At 42.2% G+C, this 22,381-nt stretch overlaps 2 protein-coding genes across 5 annotated transcripts in view; one reads left to right on the forward strand and one right to left on the reverse strand.

The window, feature by feature from the left end:
• LAMA1 (laminin subunit alpha 1) overlaps positions 1 to 22,381 on the forward strand; it is a 168,830-nt gene that overhangs the window by 119,045 nt on the left and 27,404 nt on the right. For 2 of the 3 annotated variants that reach the window (XM_019814998.3, XM_023241765.2), the window contains exons 34-46: positions 751 to 840; positions 2,333 to 2,444; positions 3,917 to 4,079; positions 10,577 to 10,787; positions 11,197 to 11,313; positions 11,439 to 11,602; positions 13,362 to 13,497; positions 14,036 to 14,129; positions 15,976 to 16,092; positions 17,643 to 17,825; positions 18,468 to 18,622; positions 20,124 to 20,267; positions 21,251 to 21,384. In XM_019814998.3, the coding sequence (XP_019670557.2) occupies positions 751 to 840; positions 2,333 to 2,444; positions 3,917 to 4,079; positions 10,577 to 10,787; positions 11,197 to 11,313; positions 11,439 to 11,602; positions 13,362 to 13,497; positions 14,036 to 14,129; positions 15,976 to 16,092; positions 17,643 to 17,825; positions 18,468 to 18,622; positions 20,124 to 20,267; positions 21,251 to 21,384 (1,820 nt within the window). The remainder of the gene's footprint in view (positions 1 to 750; positions 841 to 2,332; positions 2,445 to 3,916; positions 4,080 to 10,576; positions 10,788 to 11,196; positions 11,314 to 11,438; positions 11,603 to 13,361; positions 13,498 to 14,035; positions 14,130 to 15,975; positions 16,093 to 17,642; positions 17,826 to 18,467; positions 18,623 to 20,123; positions 20,268 to 21,250; positions 21,385 to 22,381) is intronic. The other variant, XM_045041274.1, reaches the window with a different exon arrangement.
• The window catches only part of ARHGAP28 (Rho GTPase activating protein 28), a 330,654-nt gene continuing 313,112 nt past the window's right edge, over positions 4,840 to 22,381 (reverse strand). The window contains exons 23-24 of one of the 2 annotated variants that reach the window (XR_006587776.1): positions 12,657 to 12,737; positions 4,840 to 5,028 (exon numbers count right to left, since the gene is read on the reverse strand). The gene's annotated coding sequence lies outside the window, so the exon portion shown is untranslated. Of the gene's footprint in view, positions 5,029 to 12,656; positions 12,738 to 17,556; positions 17,921 to 22,381 lie in introns of those variants that run through there. The other variant, XR_006587777.1, reaches the window with a different exon arrangement.

The following is a 22,381-nucleotide window of genomic DNA, read 5'->3' on the forward strand; positions in this document are numbered from 1 at the left end:
AAACATCTCTGGGAGTAAATCATAGTTTTATGATTAGTCAGACAGGATCTGGGTCAAAAAAAGGAATGAGAAATTAAGAAATTGGCTTAGTGGACAGCTTGCTACTGTAGCATTTTTAATTCTAAATTTTCTTCTAACATTTATTTTTGAGACAGAGAGAGACAGAGCATGAATGGGGGAGGGTCAGAGAGAGAGGGAGAATCCGAAACAGGCTCCAGGCTCTGAGCTGTCAGCACAGAGCTCGACGCGGGGCTCGAACTCACGGACCGTGAGATCATGACCTGAGCCGAAGCCGGATGCTCAACCGACTGAGCCACCCAGGCGCCCCAGTAGCATTTTTAATTCTAATTGGAAAAAGTGCAGTTCTTAATTTTGCTTAAAACCTACACGTTAGAGTTTGAGATAGTCAATTTATTGTGTCATGTGGTAATGAAAAGGATTGTCATTCCTGAATGCTGTGTTTTTAGATAAAAGCCTAGGTGTGTGTTTGTGAATCTGGCTGCTTCACCCATCTGCTCGTCTTCTCTCTATAGACATAATGGCCATAAAGAAAGGTTAGGGAACTCTCAGAGATGTTTTTTCACATTATTTCTCCTGAAATGGAAAAAAAAATGTTTTTGAAAGGTGAAAATATTCTCCAAAAAATAAAAAATAAAATAAAAAAAAGAAAGCAATGTTTAAATTTCTTTTCCACTCACTCTAGACCCTCTGGACTAAGAACCAGCAATTTGTTTATTTTATCCTTTTTAGGAAGCTTTATTAAAAGAAAATACACGTAAGGACCTGGTAGAAGATCAGCTTGAAGATGTTGCAAAACAAACAGACCACCTGCTAAGGGAGGTAAGTGCTTCACACAGAAGACCCGCTTCCCACCCAGCCCTTGAAAGCAATTGCATCGGGCTGGTCTGGAAGGTTCTATTAAATCAGGGCAGGCTCTTTCTCCCGGGAGCTGTGCTCCAGGTACCTTGTCATCAAATTGGTTTTAACCCTCTGCCAGTTTCTGTGCTTTAGTGGGAAGAGACTCCTGACTTAATTTCTCCTGTCACGTCTGCCGAGTGAGGACTTGGCCAAGTCTCTGTGCCATCGGCCTTGTCATTCCTTCCGGTGAACCGAGGGGCGGGTGGGTGTGTGGTGTCTGTGCAACCCTCAGGCTTCAGGCCGCGTGCTTCTGACTTGTGCAGCTTGAATGTCAAGTGAGCCTGTTTTGATGTCAGCAGGAATGATGTGTTTGTTCAGCCCATTCCGGATGAATGGTTTTTAGTGACCCCCCCCAAAAAAAAATCTCATTTGCAGATGGTGAGGGAGGCCTATTGTCAAATTTATAATTTTCACTTTTGGATTTTGTGTGTGTGTGTGTGTGTGTGTGTGTGTGTGTGTGTGTGTGCATATGCACGTGGACATATGTATATAGATATGTGTACGATAGTGTATCTATCATCTCGTGCCTGTTTGTATCTAGTCCCTGTCAGTATTCACACACACAATCATGTACCCTAAAGTATTAGGTTGGCCTGTTAATTTAGAATTAAGGATGATTTGGGAAGAGTTTAAGGGTTTAAATGTGGCTTTTAAGTACCTCAGTGAGCAAACATTTGGTAGGAAATGATAAGCTGATTAAAATAATTCTCTCTACCCATTAAAGAAGATTCTCTTTGGATTTTGACTAGAAAACACTTACAGAACCAGTCTGAGTTACTTCACACTCCTGAACATCACAAACAACCTTTCCCTTTACAAATTATAACGTTCCTAATAAAAATACCTGCAGAGGGCAGCTGGGTCTCTGCCCTTGGGCTGCCGGCCTCACAGACATCATGGCGTCGTATCCTCATAAGGCCGCAGGAGGTAAGGGTTAATATTACTCCATGTTACCGATGAGGCCAGGAGATGGTTAAGTACTAGGTCTCCAGCCCGACAAGGCTGATGGCCTAACACCCCGTTTGCACCTGACTGTGTTCTTAACTCCTGAACCAAGTTCTCACGGTCGTGCAAATTAGTGAGATTTTACTTTCGATACTCTATATACTTGCATCCTAAAGTGAATATAGAGTCTTTGCAATAGACACGCTTGGGAGTTTGTGGTTTAATAGCCAATTAGGCTCTTTCAAACAAAAAAAAAAATCCATCTTTTCCCCCACAGACTGAGTAGTAAATTATTTCTCTAACCACTTAGTTTCCAACCCTGAAATGTTAACCTGGGCTCCCATGATGCCGTGGATAGCTTTACTCCATACCCTGGGATATATTTTGTTGCCTAAAAGAGACAACTGGAACAGCAAAGCTTGCGTGTCATTCAAAGTCAAACTAACCTGAGACCTTGACTTTCTGTCAGCTCACTAGAGTGTTGACGAGTAGCCAACATGTAACCAGGGCGACTGAAGGAATCCTTGACAAGAGCCAAGACCTCATGACATTTACTGAGAAGCTGCAGAGAACTATCCAAGGTAGTGTGCTCAGTGTCTCGCCTGTGCTTATTTGGTAGGAAGGTCTCCATTCGCTTTACTCAGTGTATGAATAGATGTGTGTGACTTGTACTAGCCTGCCCAGAACCAAAAGCCTGGAATATTCCATAGTTGGGATCCTGAGTCCTGAATCGGAAGACCATAGACTTTCATTCAGAGTTTTGTCTTTTAGAAAAATGAATGCTTTCTTTTTTATTGTCTTCGTAATTCCTTGTAAGTTCCTAAGTATCAGGTGAGTATGGTGCCTCCCCATTTATTATGAGTTTGTCAAATTAACACTTATTAAGTGGAACACAGAGGGCCCAGATGATGAGCCAAACCCTGCAACAGACGCCAAGAGAACATGAGATGCAGAAGGTTATTACTCACAGGTCTAGGAGGAACTACCTACCATGCCTCGAGGGGCCACCCAAGGAGGGTAAAGGTGGGGTGCAGGCAGAGAGAGAGAGACAGACAGACAGGCCCTGAGGCATATTCTTTTATTGAGGTTTTTGGTGGAGTGCTTTGGGGTCCCAGGCTAAGGCTAGGTTGGTCAATCCAAACCAAAATGGGGGGGGGGGCATTGGTAAGGCCCATGGAGGTCTTATCAAAGAGGCCCATAAGGAGAAGGCCCTGGGAAGCAGGGGGGACTTGGTCACAAGGGCTGCTGGGGAGGTCCTAACAAGAACTGACATTTGCTTGTTGACCTTGCTGGGGCTGTTATCTGGGGTATGGGCTTGCATGAGGGACTACTGTCAGTTCAAGGTCACTGCAGGCTGCTTGGCCAAACAAAATGGATGCCAAGGCAGCAATACCATGGAGCAGGAGAGCTAAACTCTCAACACCAACCTCTCTGCCCAGAATAGGAGCTGATAGGATTTGGGGCTTCAATGTATACCCACACTATTAGAATAATTTAGTCCTGCTCAACTGGGATGTCTCATCTGGCTTTAGGAGTGCTATTTTCAGTTTTCTGGCTACCAGAAACATATTCTTGCTTTTCTTGTTTGATTGTAGTTTAAGGATATAAAAAGTATTAAATCCAATATAAATTAGACTTTATAGGGCAAAAGGTAAGGAAATTATTAGAACAAATAATTTGTTTATTAAAAAGAGTAGTGTTGAGTATTGGTTCCTTCATACAGTAAATATTTACTGAGAGCTTTATGTGCAAATGTTTGTGCCAGGTGCAGGAAATGGTGAGGGAAACATGGTGGCCACAGCCCTTGCCCTCATGAGTTTATGGATACTGGGGAATACCAACATTAAATAAACCAATAATCTCAAGTTCTTGAGTATTTTAGTAAGGGGCAACTGGAGTAAATTGGGATATGTGGGCTGGCCTGGCTTGGCCTGAGGTTCAACCCAATTTAGGTGAACAAAGCTGGCCTCACTGAAGAAGGTTCTAAGTGTTTCCATTTTAGTGCTGTCCACTTTGAGAGACCTGTTGAATGATTGATGACTGTTGTCCATAGAGATTATTGAAAAAGCAGCAACTCTAAATCAGACCTTGGATGAAGACTTCCAACTACCCAGTTCTACTCTTCAGAATATGCAAAAGAATATTACATCTTTGCTAGAAGTCATACAGAAAAGGCATTTCGTGCAGTTGCAACAGAAAGCCATACTGGAACTCAAGTAAGTTTCTAAATACCATTCGTGACACAATCAATTAGAGGTAGGAGCTTGAATACTGAGGGCTAAGGAGGCATGTGGGAGCAGGGGAGGGAGAGGATGCTCTCACTGGGGATGGAATGTCATAAGAGAGGGGCACTATTGTCAAAAAAAAAAAAAAATGAAGAGACGGGTGCCAGCTACTCCCAATAGAGGGAGTATAATCAATGCCAGTATCTGTCTTTGTGTCATAGGTTTTGTTTTTCTTAGTGACTCTGGAACATTTCCACCTAGCCCAAACAAAAGAACCTCATGATACCCTATTTACTGAAGATCAAGTATAATGCAGTGAATTCCCATGGAAGAAAATATGGTCAGTGGCCGTTACCATGCTGTAAGCTCTCAGACAGATTGACGTTATGTCAGAATGATTTAGCCAGTTGTTCAAACTCTCATTAAAAACCACAATGTGGTGTGACAGATCAAAGAATTGTTAGACATGCTCACTAGGAGTTGGTATTTCCTTTCAGGCTTTTTTCTTAGTGTTTTCACAATTATTCCTTGATGTAATATAGCACAAGGTGTGTCTCTCTAGGGTTGTGATAAATATCTTAGTAGTTACACCATATGCCATCAAGACTCCATTCTCTACAGTGCAATATTTAATCTATTTTAACATATTTTGCTATTTTAAATAATGTGATGGACGTCTCAGACAAAAATCTTTTCCTACACCTTACATTATCATCTCTTATTAGGATAGGTATTAAGAAGAGAAATCATGTAGCCAAAGAATTTGCATTTTGAAGATTCCTGACTTGTGTTTCTAAATTATTTTCTAAAAGATTTAAAAACAATTCCATTACACTTCCAGTGGCAACACACTGCAGAGTTGAGCTTACGTCTTTCTTCACATACGTCTTTTTTTGAGCTTATGTCAAAATCATTGAATATGATACTTGACATTGTTGATCTGTTAGGTAGAAAACAAAAGGAGGAAATTACTGTCAGATGTCATTTGCAGAGAGAACTAGTAAAATAATCACTGGAACATTGGTTAGGGTCAAGAACTCATAACGAAATGGCTGTGAGGAGAGACCAGAGGAGGGTGAGGTCCCGGGAAATGGCGAAGAGGGCTGCCATCTTGGAGCACCTGCTCTGGGCTGGGGAGGGCGCAGGCTTCACTTCTCTCATCCTGTCACATAGTCATCTCCACTGCTTTGTGAGGTTGGGGAGGGTCCAGCTGGGGAGATGGGCCCAGAGACTACAAGTACTTTGCCCAATATTAAACCTCCAGGATCATATGAAACCTGACCACACACCTAAACCCTATGATCTTCCAACCCAATGGAAGGAAGAACCGCTTGAGACCCAGTCCATAAAAGATGGGTGGGTGGAATTTCAATCTTCGGATCAGAGACGTGCTAGGTTGTAATCATGTTTCCCTGACCCTGACCTCTCATGTGCATTCTCCCTTCACCTGAAATGTATGGCATGGGAGGGGAAAGATCTCACCAGCACCCATCATTCTTGAGGCAGCCATTCTAGGCTCAACGCTGCTTCCCAACCATCCTTAGCTCCCTTAAGCTCCCTATAAACTTCATGTATTCAATTCCAGCTCTCCTGGGGCTCCCTTATTGGCCCCACTGTTCCTGTCATCCACGCATGATGTATCCTCTCATTGCGTCTTCGCTCAGCTGCATATCAGAGTCAATGGGGGAGCTTATTAAAGATGAAGATCCCCTGGAGATTCTTGGGAATCATTCGTGGGGATGTCTCTCCCACTATTACCACAGTCAGTTCAGTCGTTCATTTGTTCCTTCATCAAATGGATTGAGTCCCCAGGGGATAGGCATCGTGCTGGGAGTTGGGGACACAAAGGAGAACAGAGCCCTCCTCCCCACTAGGAGCTTGTAGCTTGTAGTCCAAATGGGAGAAGTTCATTTTCTAAGTAGCATTTGGGAAGAAGGGGAGAAGGCAGGGTGGCCCCTCTCCCCTATTCCCTTAGGGCACCCGGCCCTCTCACCTGCTGGGCCCTCACTACACTTTTTCTGCTGTTGTAGCGCTTTTTCTATTTGCAGTAAAGTTACCCATAAGATTGCCGATCTCTCTCTTAAACTTGTGAGTAAAATCAATGCTACTAAAGATACCTTTTATTTAAAAACATTTAAGAGTTTATTTTTTTAACATTTATTCATCTCTGAGAGACAGAGAGAGAGAGAGAGAGAGAGAGCATGAGTGGGGGAGGAGCAGAGAGAGAGGGAGACACAGAATCCGAAGCAGGCTCCAGGCTCCGAGCTGTCAGCACAGAGCCCGATGCGGGACCCGAACTCACTGACTGTGAGATCATGACCTGAGCCGAAGTCGGACGTTCAACCAACTGAGCCACCCAGGCGCCCCAAAAACATTTAAGAGTTTAAAATGTGTTCTCTGGCCTTCTCTTTCTTATTTTCCACAGATCATCCCTGAATGTTTATGCCATTTCAAATTTCACAGATTATTTTATGAATTATGTATAAACTTTTCATTATGACTCTTAGAAAAATGGTCATTTATGCTGAAGTATGGCATTCTTTTTTTTTTAATGTTTATTTACTTATTTTGAGAGGGAGGGGCAGAGGGAGAGGGAGAGAGAAAATTCCAAGCAGGCTTCACACTGCCAGCATGGAGCCCTATGCGGGACTCAATCTCACAAGCCATGAGATCATGAACTGAGCTGAAATCAAGAGTCAGATGCTTTACCAGCTGAGCCACCCAGGTTCCCCACTGCTGAAGTATGGCATTCTCATAGGTGAGAATATTTATCACACCATCCAGTTGCTTATCATGCTTGTGTTGGGGTCCCTAAGACCATTCAGAGTTTCACTAGGACTCTAGGACTCTCCAGACTCATGGCCAAGATTTCTTAGGTGATGTATTTAGTATGCCCAGCTGGATACATAGGGGAGAAGATACAGCAGAGCCTGGAGGAAACCACGCAACTTTTCCTAAGCTCTCTCTCCTCCATGGGGGTCACAGCATATACTGTCCCAGCAATGCAAATGTGGCACCATGTATGGGATGTTTCTACCCAGGAAAGCCCATGAGAAGTTCAGCATCCAAGGTTCAAACGGGGGGCTGGTCCCATATGCACCCTCTACCAAGCACATACCAAATTCCAGACTCTCAGAAGGAAAGCAGGTGTTCAACATAAACCACATTGTTTGCACAAATGGTCGAGGCAGTGAGCCACTCTTATCAGTTAGGGATTGGTGGGAATGTTTGCAGATGCCAGCCAAGGGCCAGATTTGCCAGCAGGCCTTTCTAAGGATAGCTGACTCCTTTACTGCATGCTATCAATTATCCTTTGTAGCTGTATATGCTAGCTGTTTTCCATGCTCGTGTCCCCAGAGCTATCCAAGGATATTTCATTAAAGAAATGCGTCCTGTGACTACATAAGTTTGGGAAAGGCAATGTCTACTAAGGAGAGACAAGGACTTCTCTTCTCAAAGCTTTTAGTGTGCTTGCTTCTGTGCATCGAGACTGTCCAGGAGGAGCTGAGAGAATACAGCCCAACTTACTTCACCATGGCACTCTTTCTCGTGGAACCTGCTTCCAACTCATGGGGCGTTGGTGCCGTGGAGGAATATAGTTTGAGGAACACTGGCTTAACTGTATCAGTTGAAGAAGTTTTGAAGGAAGAAATGAAGAGTGCTGAGTTTTGTTGTTGTTGTTTTCTTTTCAATCTTTGCCAAGTCACTGATGACTATATCCCTGCATGTGATCAGTTTTTGGTGGTAAAGTCGCTTCACGGATGAAAAGTTGACCTCTCTTTTAAAATTTCGTAGAGACTTTAATGGTGAGAAGTGACTGATCCAGTCTACTCTCACCGCTGTTGTTTAACATAGTGTTGGAAGTTAGCCTCAGCAATCAGACAACAAAAGGAAATGAAAGGCATCCAAATTAGCAAAGAAGAAGTCAGACTTTTACTTTTCGCAGATGACGTGATACTCTACATGGAAAACCCAAAAGAGTTCACAAAAAAAGCTGCTAGAACTGATACATGAATTCAGCAAAGTTGCAGGATACAACATCAATGTACAGAAACCTGTTGCATTTCTATACACCAAAAATGAAGCAACAGAGAAATCAAGAAATTGATCCCATTTACAATTGCACCAAGAACCATAAAATACCCAGGAATAAACCTAACCAAAGATGTAAAAGATCTACATGCTGAAAACTATAGAAAGCTTATGAAAGAAGTTGAAGAAGACACAAAGAAATGGAAAAACATTCCATGCTCATGGATTAGAAGAACAAATATTGTTAAAATGTCAATACTACCCAAAGCAATCTACATATTCAATGCAATCCCAATCAAGATTGCACCGATATTCTTCTCAGAGCTAGAACAAACAATCCTAAAATTTGTATGGAACCACAAAAGACCCCGAATAGCCAAAGTAATTTTGAAGAAGAAGACCAAAGCAGGAGGCATCACAATCCCAGACTTTAGCCTCTACTACAAAGCTGTAATCATCAAGACAGCATGGTATTGGCACAAAAACAGACACGCAGATCAATGGAACAGAATAGAGAACCCAGAAATGGACCCACAAATGTGTGGCCAACTAATCTTTGACAAAGCAGGAAAGAGTATCCAATGGAAAAAAGACAGTCTCTTTAGCAGATGGTGCTGGGAGAACTGGACAGCAACATGCAGAAGGTTGAAACTAGACCACTTTCTCACACCATTCACATGGTGAGAATAAACTCAAAATGGATAAAGGACCTGAATGTGAGACAGGAAACCATTAAAACCATAGAGGAGAAAACAGGCAACAGCCTCTTTGACCTCGGCTGCACCAACTTCTTATTTGACACATCTCTGAAGGCAAGGGAGTTAAAAGCAAAAATATACCATTGGGACCTCATCAAGATAAAAAGCTTCTGCACTGCAAAGGAAACAGTCAGCAAAACTAAAAGGCAACTGACATAATGGGAGAAGATATTTGCAAATGACATATCGGATAAAGGGTTAGTATCTAAAATCTATAAAGGACTTGTGCCCCAATGTTTATAGCAGTGCTTTCAACAACAGCCAAATTATGGAAAGAGCCTAAGTGTCCATCAACTAATGAATGGATAAAGAAGATGTGGTTTATATATATACAATGCTACTTGGAAATGAGAAAGAATAAAATCTTGCCATTTGCAAAATGTGGACGGAAGTGGATGGTATTATGCTAAGTGAAATATGTCAGGCAGAGAAAGACAGGTATCATGTTTTCACTCATATGTGGAACTTGAGAAACTTAAGACCGTGGGGGAGGGGAAGGGGAAGAAATAGTTTCAAACAGAGAGGGAGGCAAATTATAAGAGACTCTTAAATACAGAGAACAAACTGAGGATTGATGGGGGGGGGAAGATAGGGGAGAAGGGGAAGTGGGTGATGGGCATTGAGGATGGTACTTGTTGGGATGAGCGCTGGGTGTTGTATGTAAGCAGTGAATCATGGGAATCTACTCCCAAAGCCAAGAGCACACTGTATACACTGTTGTTAGCTAACTTGACAATAAATTATATTAAAAAAAAGTGACTGATCCATGGTCAGACGTTAGAGATGTATTGGATTTACTTGTGTGTCTCCCATGTACTTTGAGTTCTTGTTGCCTGTATCATAATGCGACTTCTTACGATCACGAGAAATCATAAGAATGTTCAAGTAATTCCCGGTGGTGCTCTTATGTCAGAGTTCAAGCGTGCGCCTTTGGCAAACGTTTTCTACTGTGTCTTCAGCCAGCAATCTTGTATCTGTGAAAGCTGAGGGCGATTCACACGGCATTTTTCCATGAACTCTTTTGAAGTTCTTCTAACAAACTGAAGCAGGAAGCTCATGGGATATATTTAATCCCTGTCAAAGTTTATACTGTCAAAATTTCATTATTCTGTGTAACTGTGGATTCAAAATTGACTTACACAAGCAATTTGATAGCATATTTACAAAAGAATAGGAAAGAATATCGTTTGATTTCCTAAAGTGTGCTCTAGTATCCATGGTACAAATTAGATCTTTCGGGCACTTTGGATTTGAAGTTTTTATAAGGTCTATTTTTTAAGTCGCTGCAGAAAAACCTTTATGTCCTCTGAGTACGTTGGTTGGTAACTTCATAGCAAATCGCTGAATAGCCTCTTTTCAGTTTCTTGCCATACAATAACACAAGACTACAAGCTCCCATCGCTCCCAGACCGTGGGCCCAATTTTCTGCCCCCAGATTCACAGAGATGATTTCTTTCAGTTCTTTCACTAACACATGTTAGGAGGTTTGTAAATGAAGATAGTTCGTTAAGGATAAAGTATACATACACCCTGCCTGTAGCGGTCTTAGAAAAATTACTCCTTTTTGAAGAGGTTATGATGTGATTGCACTTACGGCTTCACCAAGACGCGGCGTGTGGATATGCAGATCCTTGCGCTACGTTTCATGATGTGAGCGTTGTTCATTTACTCACTACGCGAATCGTCTGTATTTATCAGGGCTGCTGAAGATTTATTGTCACAGATTCAGAACAATTACCAGAAGCCACAGAAAGAGTTGGAGGTATTAAAAGAAGCAGCAAGCAGCCTTCTTTCAAAACGCAGCAGTGAACTGCAGGCAGCGAGGGACCTTGTGAGGCAAGCAGAGGTGAAGAACCAGGAGAGCGACCGCCTGCTGCACATTGTCAGCGCCAACCTGCGAGAATTTAACGTGAGGCTTTTTTATATATATAATTTTTTAAGTTTATTTATTTTGAGAGAGAAAGCGCGCCAGCAGGGGAGGGGCGGGGGGGATGGGGAGAAAGAATCCCAAGCAGGTTCTGTAGGGTCAGCGCAGAGCTTGACGTGGGGCTGCAACTCACAAACCTTGAAATCGTGACCGGAGTCTGAATCCGGAGTAGGCACTGGCCGAGCCACCCAGGCGCCCCTAAATGTGAGTCGTAATAAGGACAGTCTCTTTCCTTCTCAGGGCTGGGATCCAAATTCTCCTATGTAAATAATAGCATTTTTAGCTTTAAAAATGAGCCCCAAGTACTAACTTCGGCACACAGTGTCAGGCACCGGCATTTGGAAGCTGACTTGCTCTTTTGAAGCATCCTCAAAGGCGATTTTTGCCACAGGATAAGACGGTGCGTGTTCAGCAAGAGCAAAACTTGACCTCCACGCTGATTGCCAGAGGGAGAAGATTGCTAGACGCTGTCACTGCACCTGCAGATGCTGTAGGAGATGCTCTAGCAGTAAGTTACCGCTCAGCACAGCCACATACGGGTTCCAAAGCATCTTCACATGCCTCCTCCACATGCACAAGCGTGTGCTGTCACATAGATGACCAAGTAGCCACAATATGAATTTCTCTCCGTAGCAGTTAGAGCGTCACCGAGATGAGCTACTTTTATGGACTGCCAAAATCAGGCGCCATGTAGATGATCTGGTCATGCAGATGTCCCAAAGGAGAGCTCTTGACCTTGTCTACAGAGCAGAGGACCACGCGACTGAACTCCAGAGACTAGCAGGTGCTCTGGACAGGTGAGACCAGACCTTGCAGGAGTCCCAGGGGTGGTGACCCATTGATAGGAGACAATAAGAACGGCTCTTTTGATGACAGTGTTGGGTCACTCTTCTTTGGTCTACAAGTGAAGACTGCTGTTTTATTCACAGGGCGAGAAGGATTTCCTCCCACATCTGGTAACATTGTTGTCTTTCTGCATAGATGGAAAAATACGAACTGAACTGGAGGGGAATTAATACAAATGTTATGCTATGATATCAAGCCATGAAGGCCTTGTTAAGTACCTACTAAATACTCGGGGCTTTGTCAGGTTGGATGGAATGGCGATATTAATTTTTTTTTAATGTTTATTTAATTTTGAGAGAGAGAAAGCATGAGCGGGGGAGGAGCAGAGAGAGAGAGAGGGAGACACAGAATCTGAAGCAGGCTCTAGGCTCTGAGCTGTCCGCACAGAGTCCGACATGGGGCTCAAACTCATAAACTGCAAGATCATGACCTGAGCCGAAGTTGGACACTTAACTGACTGAGCCACTCAGGCACCAACCCCCTGTGATATTTTTAAGTATCCCAGCTTAGCTAAGTACAGCAAATGAAGGAGCTAGTGTTCAGCCTTATCGATGATTTACACAGTATTGTGGTTAATTGGTAAATTTATTTCTTGAAAATTTGTTACAAATTGTAGGTAGGAAACGTCTGGCCGCACTGGGAATATCTGTGCTTCTGTGTGCTGCGTGTGTTTTGTGGAAGGAGAAAAATAAATATCTTTCCAATTGGAGGAATGCTGCCATCAAAGATTAGCTCACACAACAAAAGCAATTAAAAATGATAGAAGCTAGAATGTTGTGTGGATTACGTGCCGCGTGGAGCATTACCACCTACACGAGCCATAAGAACCTGTAACAGAAAGCGGAATTCGATACTCAGCTTCTCTTTTCATCAGCTTTCATTATTTCCCAAAAGAAAAAAAAAATACTCTCTGACTACAGACATAGCTAGAACAAAACCTTTATTCCCTAGCACGAAGTATAAAAGCAATTTGTTGTGGGAAATAAAGTCAAATAACATTATTACCTTCTGTTTATCAATCACCAAATTTTGCCAATCAAGTAGTAACTGCTAGTGTCTGGTCTGGGCATCCCTCAACTTGATAACCTTGGGAAGGAAATGAAGTGAGTTACTCAGCAGGCAAAGATACGTCAATTGCCAGATTTCATTCTCAAGATAGAGTGACCTGGATGAGATTGCACCATTACCAGTTGGCAAGTTCATAAGTGGATTGCCCACTTGTAAGAGTGGAGTTCAGATGATTGAAATGTTATCTGATCCTCCTCCAACCTCTAGTGAATTTCATTAAATCGGTGTGTACCTTTTGAGGAACAAGATTCAGCATCCTTATTATATGCTTAGGGAAGCTTTTTGAAAATTAACAAGTGCAGAGCTGGAGAGATTACAACCAAGGCAAACAGGGCATGGTGCCCCAGACACGTGCAGGGGGCTTGAACAGAAACAATGTTGAGGGCAGCTGGTGGAAACTGATGCTGAAAAAGCTGGGCCACAGCAATGGTCTCTTCTTTGGGTGTTCATTAAACAGTGCTTCTGAGTGTACTCATGACCATGTAGCTACTTCTTTCAAAGATCGCATGTGGAGTTGGAGGAGAATCCTTACTAATTCCTTGTTGATACTTTTCTAAGCATAAGAAACTAGGAAACCTTTAGGAATAGTGGGCAAGTTCCACTTAGTTTATACTAACATCTGTACATTTGTTGATTACGTAGTGGCCTTGGCAGCGTTAGACACGTGTCCCTGAATGCCACCAGTGCAACCCACGTCCATTCCAACATTCGGAGCATGATTGAAGAATCAGAGAAAGTGGCAAAAGATGCTCTCAAGATCGTGACAACGGCGAGTCTGGTGAGAGCTGCCCCGGGGCTGCACTAGATGCCTTCCTTTTCTAGGCATTATGGGAGATTGTTCCAGAAGGTGCTGAGCAAAGACCTAGTAGCTTAAATTCGTGCTTGTCAGCATTCTTGTCTGGAGGGATCTGTTTGGCTCTGTCATCATGTGATGTAAGTTTTAATTTCTTAAGATCGTAAATACTTCTTTACAAAGACCAGGGACTAGTGATGTGGAGATGAGGAAAATCTCACAATTTCTTATAACAAGAGGATAATGCTTCTTGATACATACTTGAGACAACGTTTCTTACCTGTGGAGGAATATTCATCTAACAGTGGTTTTTGTGTTTATATATTTAAAAATGCTTTGTGTTCTTTCTCCTCAGCCATAAATTAGGACAATTTAAATTGTCCCTACATGTTGCCTAGTGGACTCCCATGTCTGGAACTAGATGGGAGGCTATTCGGATAGAGTTGCTCTCCCGTCTCCAGTGGGAGTGCACCTACACGCACCCTCCCACCCCCCGCCATGTTTACTCTGTCCTGTTTTCCAGTTCTCAGAATCCCTTGCTCCCAATGGGAAAGTGGCTCTCCAGCGCAGTTCCAGATTTCTAAAAGAAGGCAACAGCCTGAGCAGAAAGCATCAAGGTCAGTTTCTAGCTTGGACTGTATTGCTAAGCAGAGTGAATACACTTTTCTGAGCATACTGCTGGAACATTCTCCGCTCCTGGAAGAATTTGAAAGTGAATGCTTCTTTGTCACCGTGACATGCCCATTTTCTGATGTAGGAACGTCATGTTATAATTTAAGTTTTATTTATTTTTAAACTTTTATTTTAGTGCTGTCTCTTTTTTTTTTTTTTAAAATTTTTTTTTCAACGTTTATTTATTTTTGGGACAGAGAGAGACAGAGCATGAATGGGGGAGGGGCAGAGAGAGAGGGAGACACAGAATCGGAACCAGGCTCCAGGCTCCGAGCCATCAGCCCAGAGCCTGACGCGGGGCTCGAACTCACGGACCGTGAGATCGTGACCTGGCTGAAGTCGGACACCCAACCGACTGCGCCACCCAGGCGCCCCTAGTGCTGTCTCTTAATGTGCGGGCACCTCTGACCTTCCGGAGGCTTGTTAAGCCTTCTTTGGTAACTAAATCCCACTTGTGGCTTTAGCTCTTGAGCTGTCACCGTTTCACAGCGTCTGTCAAGTTCTCTTTGGCTTCGGGGCCTCCTCTCTTCATCTCACACTGTTTTGCAGGTTCACGAAGAGTCGTACTCTGTGTGGTATATGCTGCTTTTGGCACTTTTGCCAGGCAGAGCTAATGTAACATTAGACGCTTCTCAAGTCATTACTGAATTAAATCATAATTTTATAAAAAATACCCATGTGGTTAGTTTTTCCTGAGGGTTTCAGTAAACAATTATTTGGCATGTATCAAGAGCTATCCAGTAAGCACAACACAAAATGGCAGCAGGAATCTGCTGTGTAAGAGAAACAGAGGAGTTTGATGACATACACTTTTCACCTGAATATCTTCTAATATATCAAAAACACCAAGTCTTTTCCTGTAGGAGTAAATGGTGGGCTGTAAACAAAGCTCATGTACTCAGACCACTGCCGTGCCCAGTACTGGCTCCCGTAGCTGTATGAGCCAGGGGCATGGACGTGCACATATTTTTGTTCCTCTGTGAGTGACACTATTTAAAATTTATGTTGTCATCTCACGGTAGAGAAAGTTCCTAATGCTGGATCATAAAGCACATTAAACACAAACTCTAGCATCAATGTTGATGGGCTGTGGTTTCCATTTACACAGCCAAAGGTATTTCACAGGCCACCAAATAATGAATTTTCTGGCAATTAAAATCTTAAGCAGAACCATCGTGTTCATCAAGGATTTTATCCGTAATTCATTTTTTAACGCTGTGTCCAGAATCAAGATGTGGTTGTGTATTATGAACAGAAATATTAGAAGTAAAAGCTTTGATCCCACAGCTTTGATCAGACTTGAAGGAGGCTGAGTCTCCTACCTGTTGGGTGGCGACAGAGTGCAGGAAGGGGAGGGTCATTCCCCCAGGGAAGCATGGTGGGGAGCAACTGGGGAAGATTCCAGGGCAGGACTATGTCTGAGGTTTTATAACCCAGAGGAGAGACGTGGACAAGATTTAGGTGTGGACGGGAAGTCAGTGAGTGATCAAGATTGAGTGATTTAAACACAAGTCTTCACCTTCAGCTCTAATTTAATTGGGCATGCAATTTAAGAAGAAATATTAGGAAGAAGGGCAACAAGCAAAATAGAAAAAATGATCAAGCAAGCAAAAAACACCCTTAATTTCTCTAATGAGTGATGCTAAGTCTTTTGGGAAAAATTTCAATGTTGGGGGTCTCTGTAGAAAGCTGTTGATTCTGTAGACAGATCAGAGTGATAAATGAAAATGTTGCCTAGGCACCTTTGAGTAGCCAACCCCCCAAAAAGGACACTTTTTCCCCTTTAAATAGGTATCACATTGGAACTGAGTAAATTGAAAAATACAGCAAACAGATTTCAAGAGAATGCTCACACAATTACTAGGCGGACCAATGAATCACTCTCCATCCTTAGAGCATTCCCTGAAGGTAAGTGGAAAGGGGGTTCTTGATTTAATTAATGTTTTCTCATTTCAAAACCATTACACCTGAGCACGAGGAAGTCCTGCCATGAGTCTGATTAAGAGCCCTCGCTCAAGAGGAGACCAAGATTGATAGAGTCTTTACTCGCAGAGGAGTATGATTTGGAAAGGAAGAGGACTATTTTTGAAATAATTCCAGAACGCTTGCATTGAAATGCTAGAATTACACTCTGAAAAACAAAAGCCTTGGGAGACTTTATGTTAGCATACGAATTGCTGACTTTTAAAATGAGCTTGACACATCCCTTAAGTGAAGGGGTCATTCAGAGAAGTCAGCAAGAAGGGGAATGTTCCTGTTTTAAGGGAAAATGCTAGATTCATTATAAATGTGGGCAATTAAAGAACTCTTGCTTGGTAATCTTCCTTCATGAGGCAATAAAGCATTCTAAAATAAGCTCATAAATCACTTTAATATTGATGGTTTGGAAATGCACTATTCATTAAAATTTGAAATAGAATAACTTTTTAAAAGTGTAATACAAATGAATCCTGCTGCAATGCATTACTTCCATTCCTTCAACCTTCTCTTTTTTTCTTAAGAAGTCTTACAAGATGCCTTAACAACTCTAGAGTTCTTTCTGCTGGTTCACCTTGTAAACACGAGGATTACTGTGGGGACCTGGGCTTGGGGCGCTTTGGACTGTCTTATAACCTTAAGTCATTGGAGAATTTTCTGATCTGGACAGTTCTTCCTTCCTTCCTCCCCTTCCCTCCCTCCTTCCCTCCCTCCTTTCCTTCAAGGATGCATGATGTATGTCGATTAAACACTTAAAAATATCTTTTTATTTGGAAATAATTTCAGACTTGCAGAAAAAAGTTGCCACAAGAGTCAAAAGAAACCAATACTCTTTATTGGCCTTCTTCTAGTGTTAGTATTTGTCCCATTTGTGATTGAATACTTTAAAAATGAACACTAGTGCCTTTTTTAAAAAAAATACATCACCCAGATTTTCTAGAATAACTAAATTCCGCCTTACTGATTGTGACCATTTAGTCTTTACTCTGCTGTTATGTCTCGTAGCCAGTTGACACTGTGGGCAGATATCACTTCCTCTAGCCTGCCACACGCCCATCTCACCTACAAGTTTAAACTCCCTAACCTTCTTATCCACACACAGAGGGATCCGAAGAAAGTGTTTAAAGAATATGAGAAGGGAGGGATAGAAGGGAGACCAAAGAAAGAAGTGTAGCTTATTAAACAAAGACGATGCTGAGCACATGGCAATTAGCAGGTGTTGTCATGATCGCTCTATGTACTAAAATTTCAGTACAGAGGATTGTTACCAAGATTATTTCATTTGTCCCTCAAAGGGAGCAGTAAGCCGTTGTGATATGCAGCCTTAATACTGCCTTTAAAAACCGGAAGCCCCATTTTGTGTTCAGCAGCCAGTAAGAAACACTGTAACAGGTTTCCATGTAAAGTTACATTTATTGTGGTTTATGGTTTTCTCCACGTATAATCACTGAAGTGCATGCTTGCATATACATTTATTTCAGGTGTCAGAGACAAAGGAGCCAAAATCAAAGAGCTGGCCTCATCTGCAAATCGGAGTGCTGCAAGCACCCTAAAGAAGGTTGTGGGATTGAGCAAGGAGCTGTTGAATACATCAACTGGCTTGTCCAGGGTTAATGCCGCCTTACAAGAAACAAACAAACTTCTGCAGGACTCTTCAATGACCAGTACGTTACAGTCTCCCTTCCCATTAGGAGAGTCTGCATCGTGAGATTTCGAACTGGCCAGGTGCACAATGGTGTCTTGTTCACAAACAGGATTCCTAAAGAATAAAAATGCACTGATATCTAGATTTGCATTTATAAAGAAAGAGAAGGGCCTTGGGTAGTGCCTGTTGCTGGTGCATTTTTCATATACAGTTGACCTTTGAACAACAGATTTCAACTGTGTGGGTCCACTATACAGACTTGATAAATATAGGTACTGAAAATATATTTTCTTATGATTTTCATAGTAACATTTTCTTCAGCTTACTTTATTTATTCTTACTTTACTGTAAGAATACAGTATAAAATACAGGTAACATATAAAACGTGCTATTTGATTATCTGTGTTATCGGTAAGGCTTCCAGTCAACTGTAGGCTATTCCTAGTTAAGTTTTGGGGGAGTCAGAAGTTTTACAGATTTGCAACAGCATAGGGTTTGAGTGCCTCAACCCCTGCGTTGTTCAAAGGTCAACTGTAGTTAGCAAAACTTCAAGGATTTGATTACTAGAATATTCTATTTGATCCAGGGCACTGGTAATGAAGAACTAATTTCTCTGGTGTCCGCCCTACCACCAACCTCTTTGCCACCTTGAACTTGTTAGCTCTGCTCGCTGGAAGAAGAGTTAAAGATGCAGAAACACAAGCCAGCCTTTTATTTGATCGGTTGAAGCCTCTGAAGATACTAGAAGAGAACCTGAGCAGAAACCTATCAGAAATCAAACTGCTGATCAGCCAGGCCCGGAAACAAGCAGCTTCTGTGAGTGTGGGCTTCTGTGGCTCTTGGGGATGTGGCCATCCCATAGCTGGAGCTCTTGATAACTCCAGGACTCGGGGAACTCCTGTGGAGGAGGGGACTGTCACACTGGTCCCCTGGACTTCCACTGACTCAGCTCTTATATCTCAGATTTCTCACAGCCTTGTCTGCAGTATATTTAAAACTTTATGTTAAGTATATTTACCTAAATACATACATGTATTTTTTCAGTGGCAACTTACGACTTTTATGTATGTGCCTGTGCCGTGTCTCAAAAATACCTTCTTTCCTGCCCCAGACAGTATATTTAAATATACTACTTAATTAGTCTCATTTTCTGTGTTTTGTTTTGTTTTGTTTTGTTTTTGCTTTATTCAACATGTTTCAAAATGTTAGCAAAGAGATCTCATGTCTGTATGGAGATTTATAATTGTAGCCTAGATGTATCAATTTATAACTATTAGCCAGCTGGTATAGAGCACGTGGTCAAAGTGTTTACATCTAAGTTTCAGTGGCTGAGTATGGTATTATTGCCATCATTTAACCAACCTGGTGTTAATAATCCGAGTACTTTTCAGAATGTTTGCACACTACGAGCCTCATCCTCCAGGAGTCAGTCCAACAAAACACTCTAAACACACACAAATCCAGGTCACTAAATGCAAAAAACACTTGATAGCGGGAAAAGTACGAACGTGAGAAAATGTTTTACGGCCATCCATAGCACATGGCACTGGTTGTGCTCTAAAGGAGAGGCATTTCAGGGAAATAATAATACTTTCAACAAAATATGCAGTTGTCACACTACTGGGGATTTATAGAGGATAAATGTGACCTCTGGTCTCATGCTCTTCTGCCTGAACCCTTCTAGTTAAGAAAAAGTTCTGGAATCTTGAATTCTCTCTCTCCCTCAGGTGGCCTTGTGATTGGAAAAGGGCTGTAGGTTGACCTGGGCTCTGGTTTCTATTTATTTCAATTAAAGTTACCAAATAAATGCAAGCCTGATAGATATTTCCAAATGCTCTGGTTAATACAAACCCATAATCTTTAAAATTAATATAAGAAATATATGCAAATACTTAAATATGTAGTAAGGACAAAAATGTCTCTATAAGTATTTCCTGAATGTATAAATAGATTATCCCTTCATTTATTTGTCAGACGACTATCAAATATCCTCCCCACATGGTGTAAAGATGCCAAGGTGATCTGGAGAAGCTCCTTGTGTTAAGGAATTAAATCTCACATGAGTGAGACTCTTTCCAACATAAGATACTCTTAAAACTTCAAGAGTGATTTTTTAGTAGTTAAATAGTTCACCAAATAAACTAATTTTCATCACTACCAGATTTCTCACTTTATGAAACCCAAAACGTGACGTATCATCAAGAGAGGAAACCTGCCAAACAGTGAAAGTCTGTTAGGAAGCAGCACTTTTGAACTCTTGGCATGCTGCCAGCGTGAGTCACTAAGTGATTAGAACACTTCCCCTTTCCTTTTACAGATTAAAGTCGCTGTGTCTGCAGACAGAGATTGTGTCCGGGCCTACCAGCCTCAGATTTCTTCTACTAACTATAACACCTTAACACTAAATGTTAAGACAAGTGAACCCGATAACCTTCTCTTCTACCTCGGGAGCAGCACCAGTGTGAGTGTGTGCCTGCCGAAAGCAACAATGAATCTCTTATGAACATGTATATTTTCTGAATCGGCAGGGTTGTTGTCTTTTTTTTTTTTCTTTTATGGAAAAAAAAATAGGGCCTTGGTGAAATCCCTAATTCTTCTAAGGAAACTAATAAGCATTTGCTGAACTGGTGGCATCAGATTAAAACACCCAGTACAAAACTGAATGCCTACGAGGAGGACCGTGGTATTGAGGAGAGAGGCTCTCCCCTCTGCCATCTTAATTGCTAGCTATGGGGTAGAATTTCCTATGTCTTCTGCAGCCTCTTCAGCCACTGAGTCTAGCATTGGGTCTGTAAAATCGATCTTGGTGGTGTTTACCAGGAGTGGAGGAGTGCACCCTAAGGGGCATATCAGAATTATCCAGCCTCCCCCAAGCTCTTCAACCCACCATTCTGGTAGTTCCCAGAAGGCAAGTCCCCTGTGGAAGACCACTGACACCTTTGGCTATACCAGTGGGAATGTGTGGGTCAGAACCTTTGGAGGGGGTGTTAGAGCAGAAAATATTAACAAGCACAAATTCTAAAACATCTTCTTTGGAGCTGAGGTGCCGAACACATGCAGGTCCGTGATGTGGGATTTCATGGCTTCTATCTTGCTGTGTGTTTCATGTTCATGTGCCTTTTCAGATTGAGCAGATAAGTACAGTGCCTTCCCTCATGCTCCTTGTAGGCTGCTGGTGACCCCCCCGGGAGATTTCTTGGGGGAACTTTACGGAAGGCATTGTGGAAGACCATGCTGGTGGGCCAGGGTGGTGGGGCACTCATGTCCAACAGTGGCTACTGTCTCCCGTGCTCTGAGTCATGCTCCATCTCCAGGGAGAGGAACATTTAAAGACAAAAGACAGGTTTTTTTGTTTGTTTGTTTTTAAGAGTAGAGAAAATGCTGTAGGGACTCATGCAAACAGTCTGGCACATAAACTCATCCCAACTCATGCTCGCACCCCAGTCTGATTTCCTGGCAGTGGAGATGCGGCGAGGGAAGGTGGCCTTTCTCTGGGATATGGGCTCCGGGTCTACACGGTTGGAATTTCCAGACTTCCGAGCTGACGACAACAAATGGCACAGTATCTATGTAACCAGGTAGTGGAGAAAGTGCTCTCCAAGCATCTCTTTTCTTAAAACTGTACCTTATAAGTTTGTAATGTGTTTGTCACCTTATGTAATTGTCTTTGAAACTTCTGGGAGGTCAGACTGCAGCCAAATATAGTTGGTTTACATTACAGAAATAAGGACTTATTATTATTATTATTATTATTATTATTACAGAAGTAAACTGTTACCAAAGTCAACAATCAAAAGAAGTAAAAGTTAAAAGTTTTTGTTACTTTTAGGACGTTTGGTCTGAATCTGAGGCAGCCAACCTAGTAAATTGTGTTCTTCCTTGTAGAGAGGGGTGGGAGGCAGCAGGGTAGAAATGCCACGTGGTTGGTGGGTGTGGCGTGCACACATAGAGGACAGAACGCAAGGATCCAGGTGGAGAATGTGGTTTCTTAAAATTCAGACCCAAAGCAAAACTCTCCCTTGTAAAGCCCCTCTCCAGAGGTAACTCCTTTTAAGCAGCTTTAGGTGTATCATTTTGCTTTTCTATAATATTATAGTGTATTGTTGATGGTGTGTTATGGCTGGAAATTTTTGTCTTTTGCTTTGTTATTTATAGACACGGAGTAATACTGAAGGCAGTGGACTGTTGCAGATACACTAAAACCTTGCATTGCGAGTAACTTATTCTGCAAGTGTTCCACAAGATGAACAAACATTTCTAATAAATTTGAACTTGATAAACGAGTGACGTCTTGTAATACGAGTAGTAGGTGACACTGAACATGACATGATCACAACTGGGCTGATGGTTCTTGAATTCGCTTTGATATACCAGTGCTTTTGGATTACAAGCATGTTTCTGCAACAATGATGCTTGCAAACCAAGGTTTTATTGTATATAATTTAACTTATTATCTAGAACTCTCTTAAGCACGAGGAAATGTATATGATTTAGAAGACCTACTTCACAAGAGCTTGGGAGTAAACTGGGGGCAAAGTGGGCAAGACTGGGAGAGGGAGACCAGTGGGAGCCGCC

The sequence above is a fragment of the Felis catus genome, chromosome D3 (assembly GCF_018350175.1).
Source record: "Felis catus isolate Fca126 chromosome D3, F.catus_Fca126_mat1.0, whole genome shotgun sequence".
Taxonomy (NCBI): Eukaryota; Metazoa; Chordata; class Mammalia; order Carnivora; family Felidae; genus Felis; species Felis catus.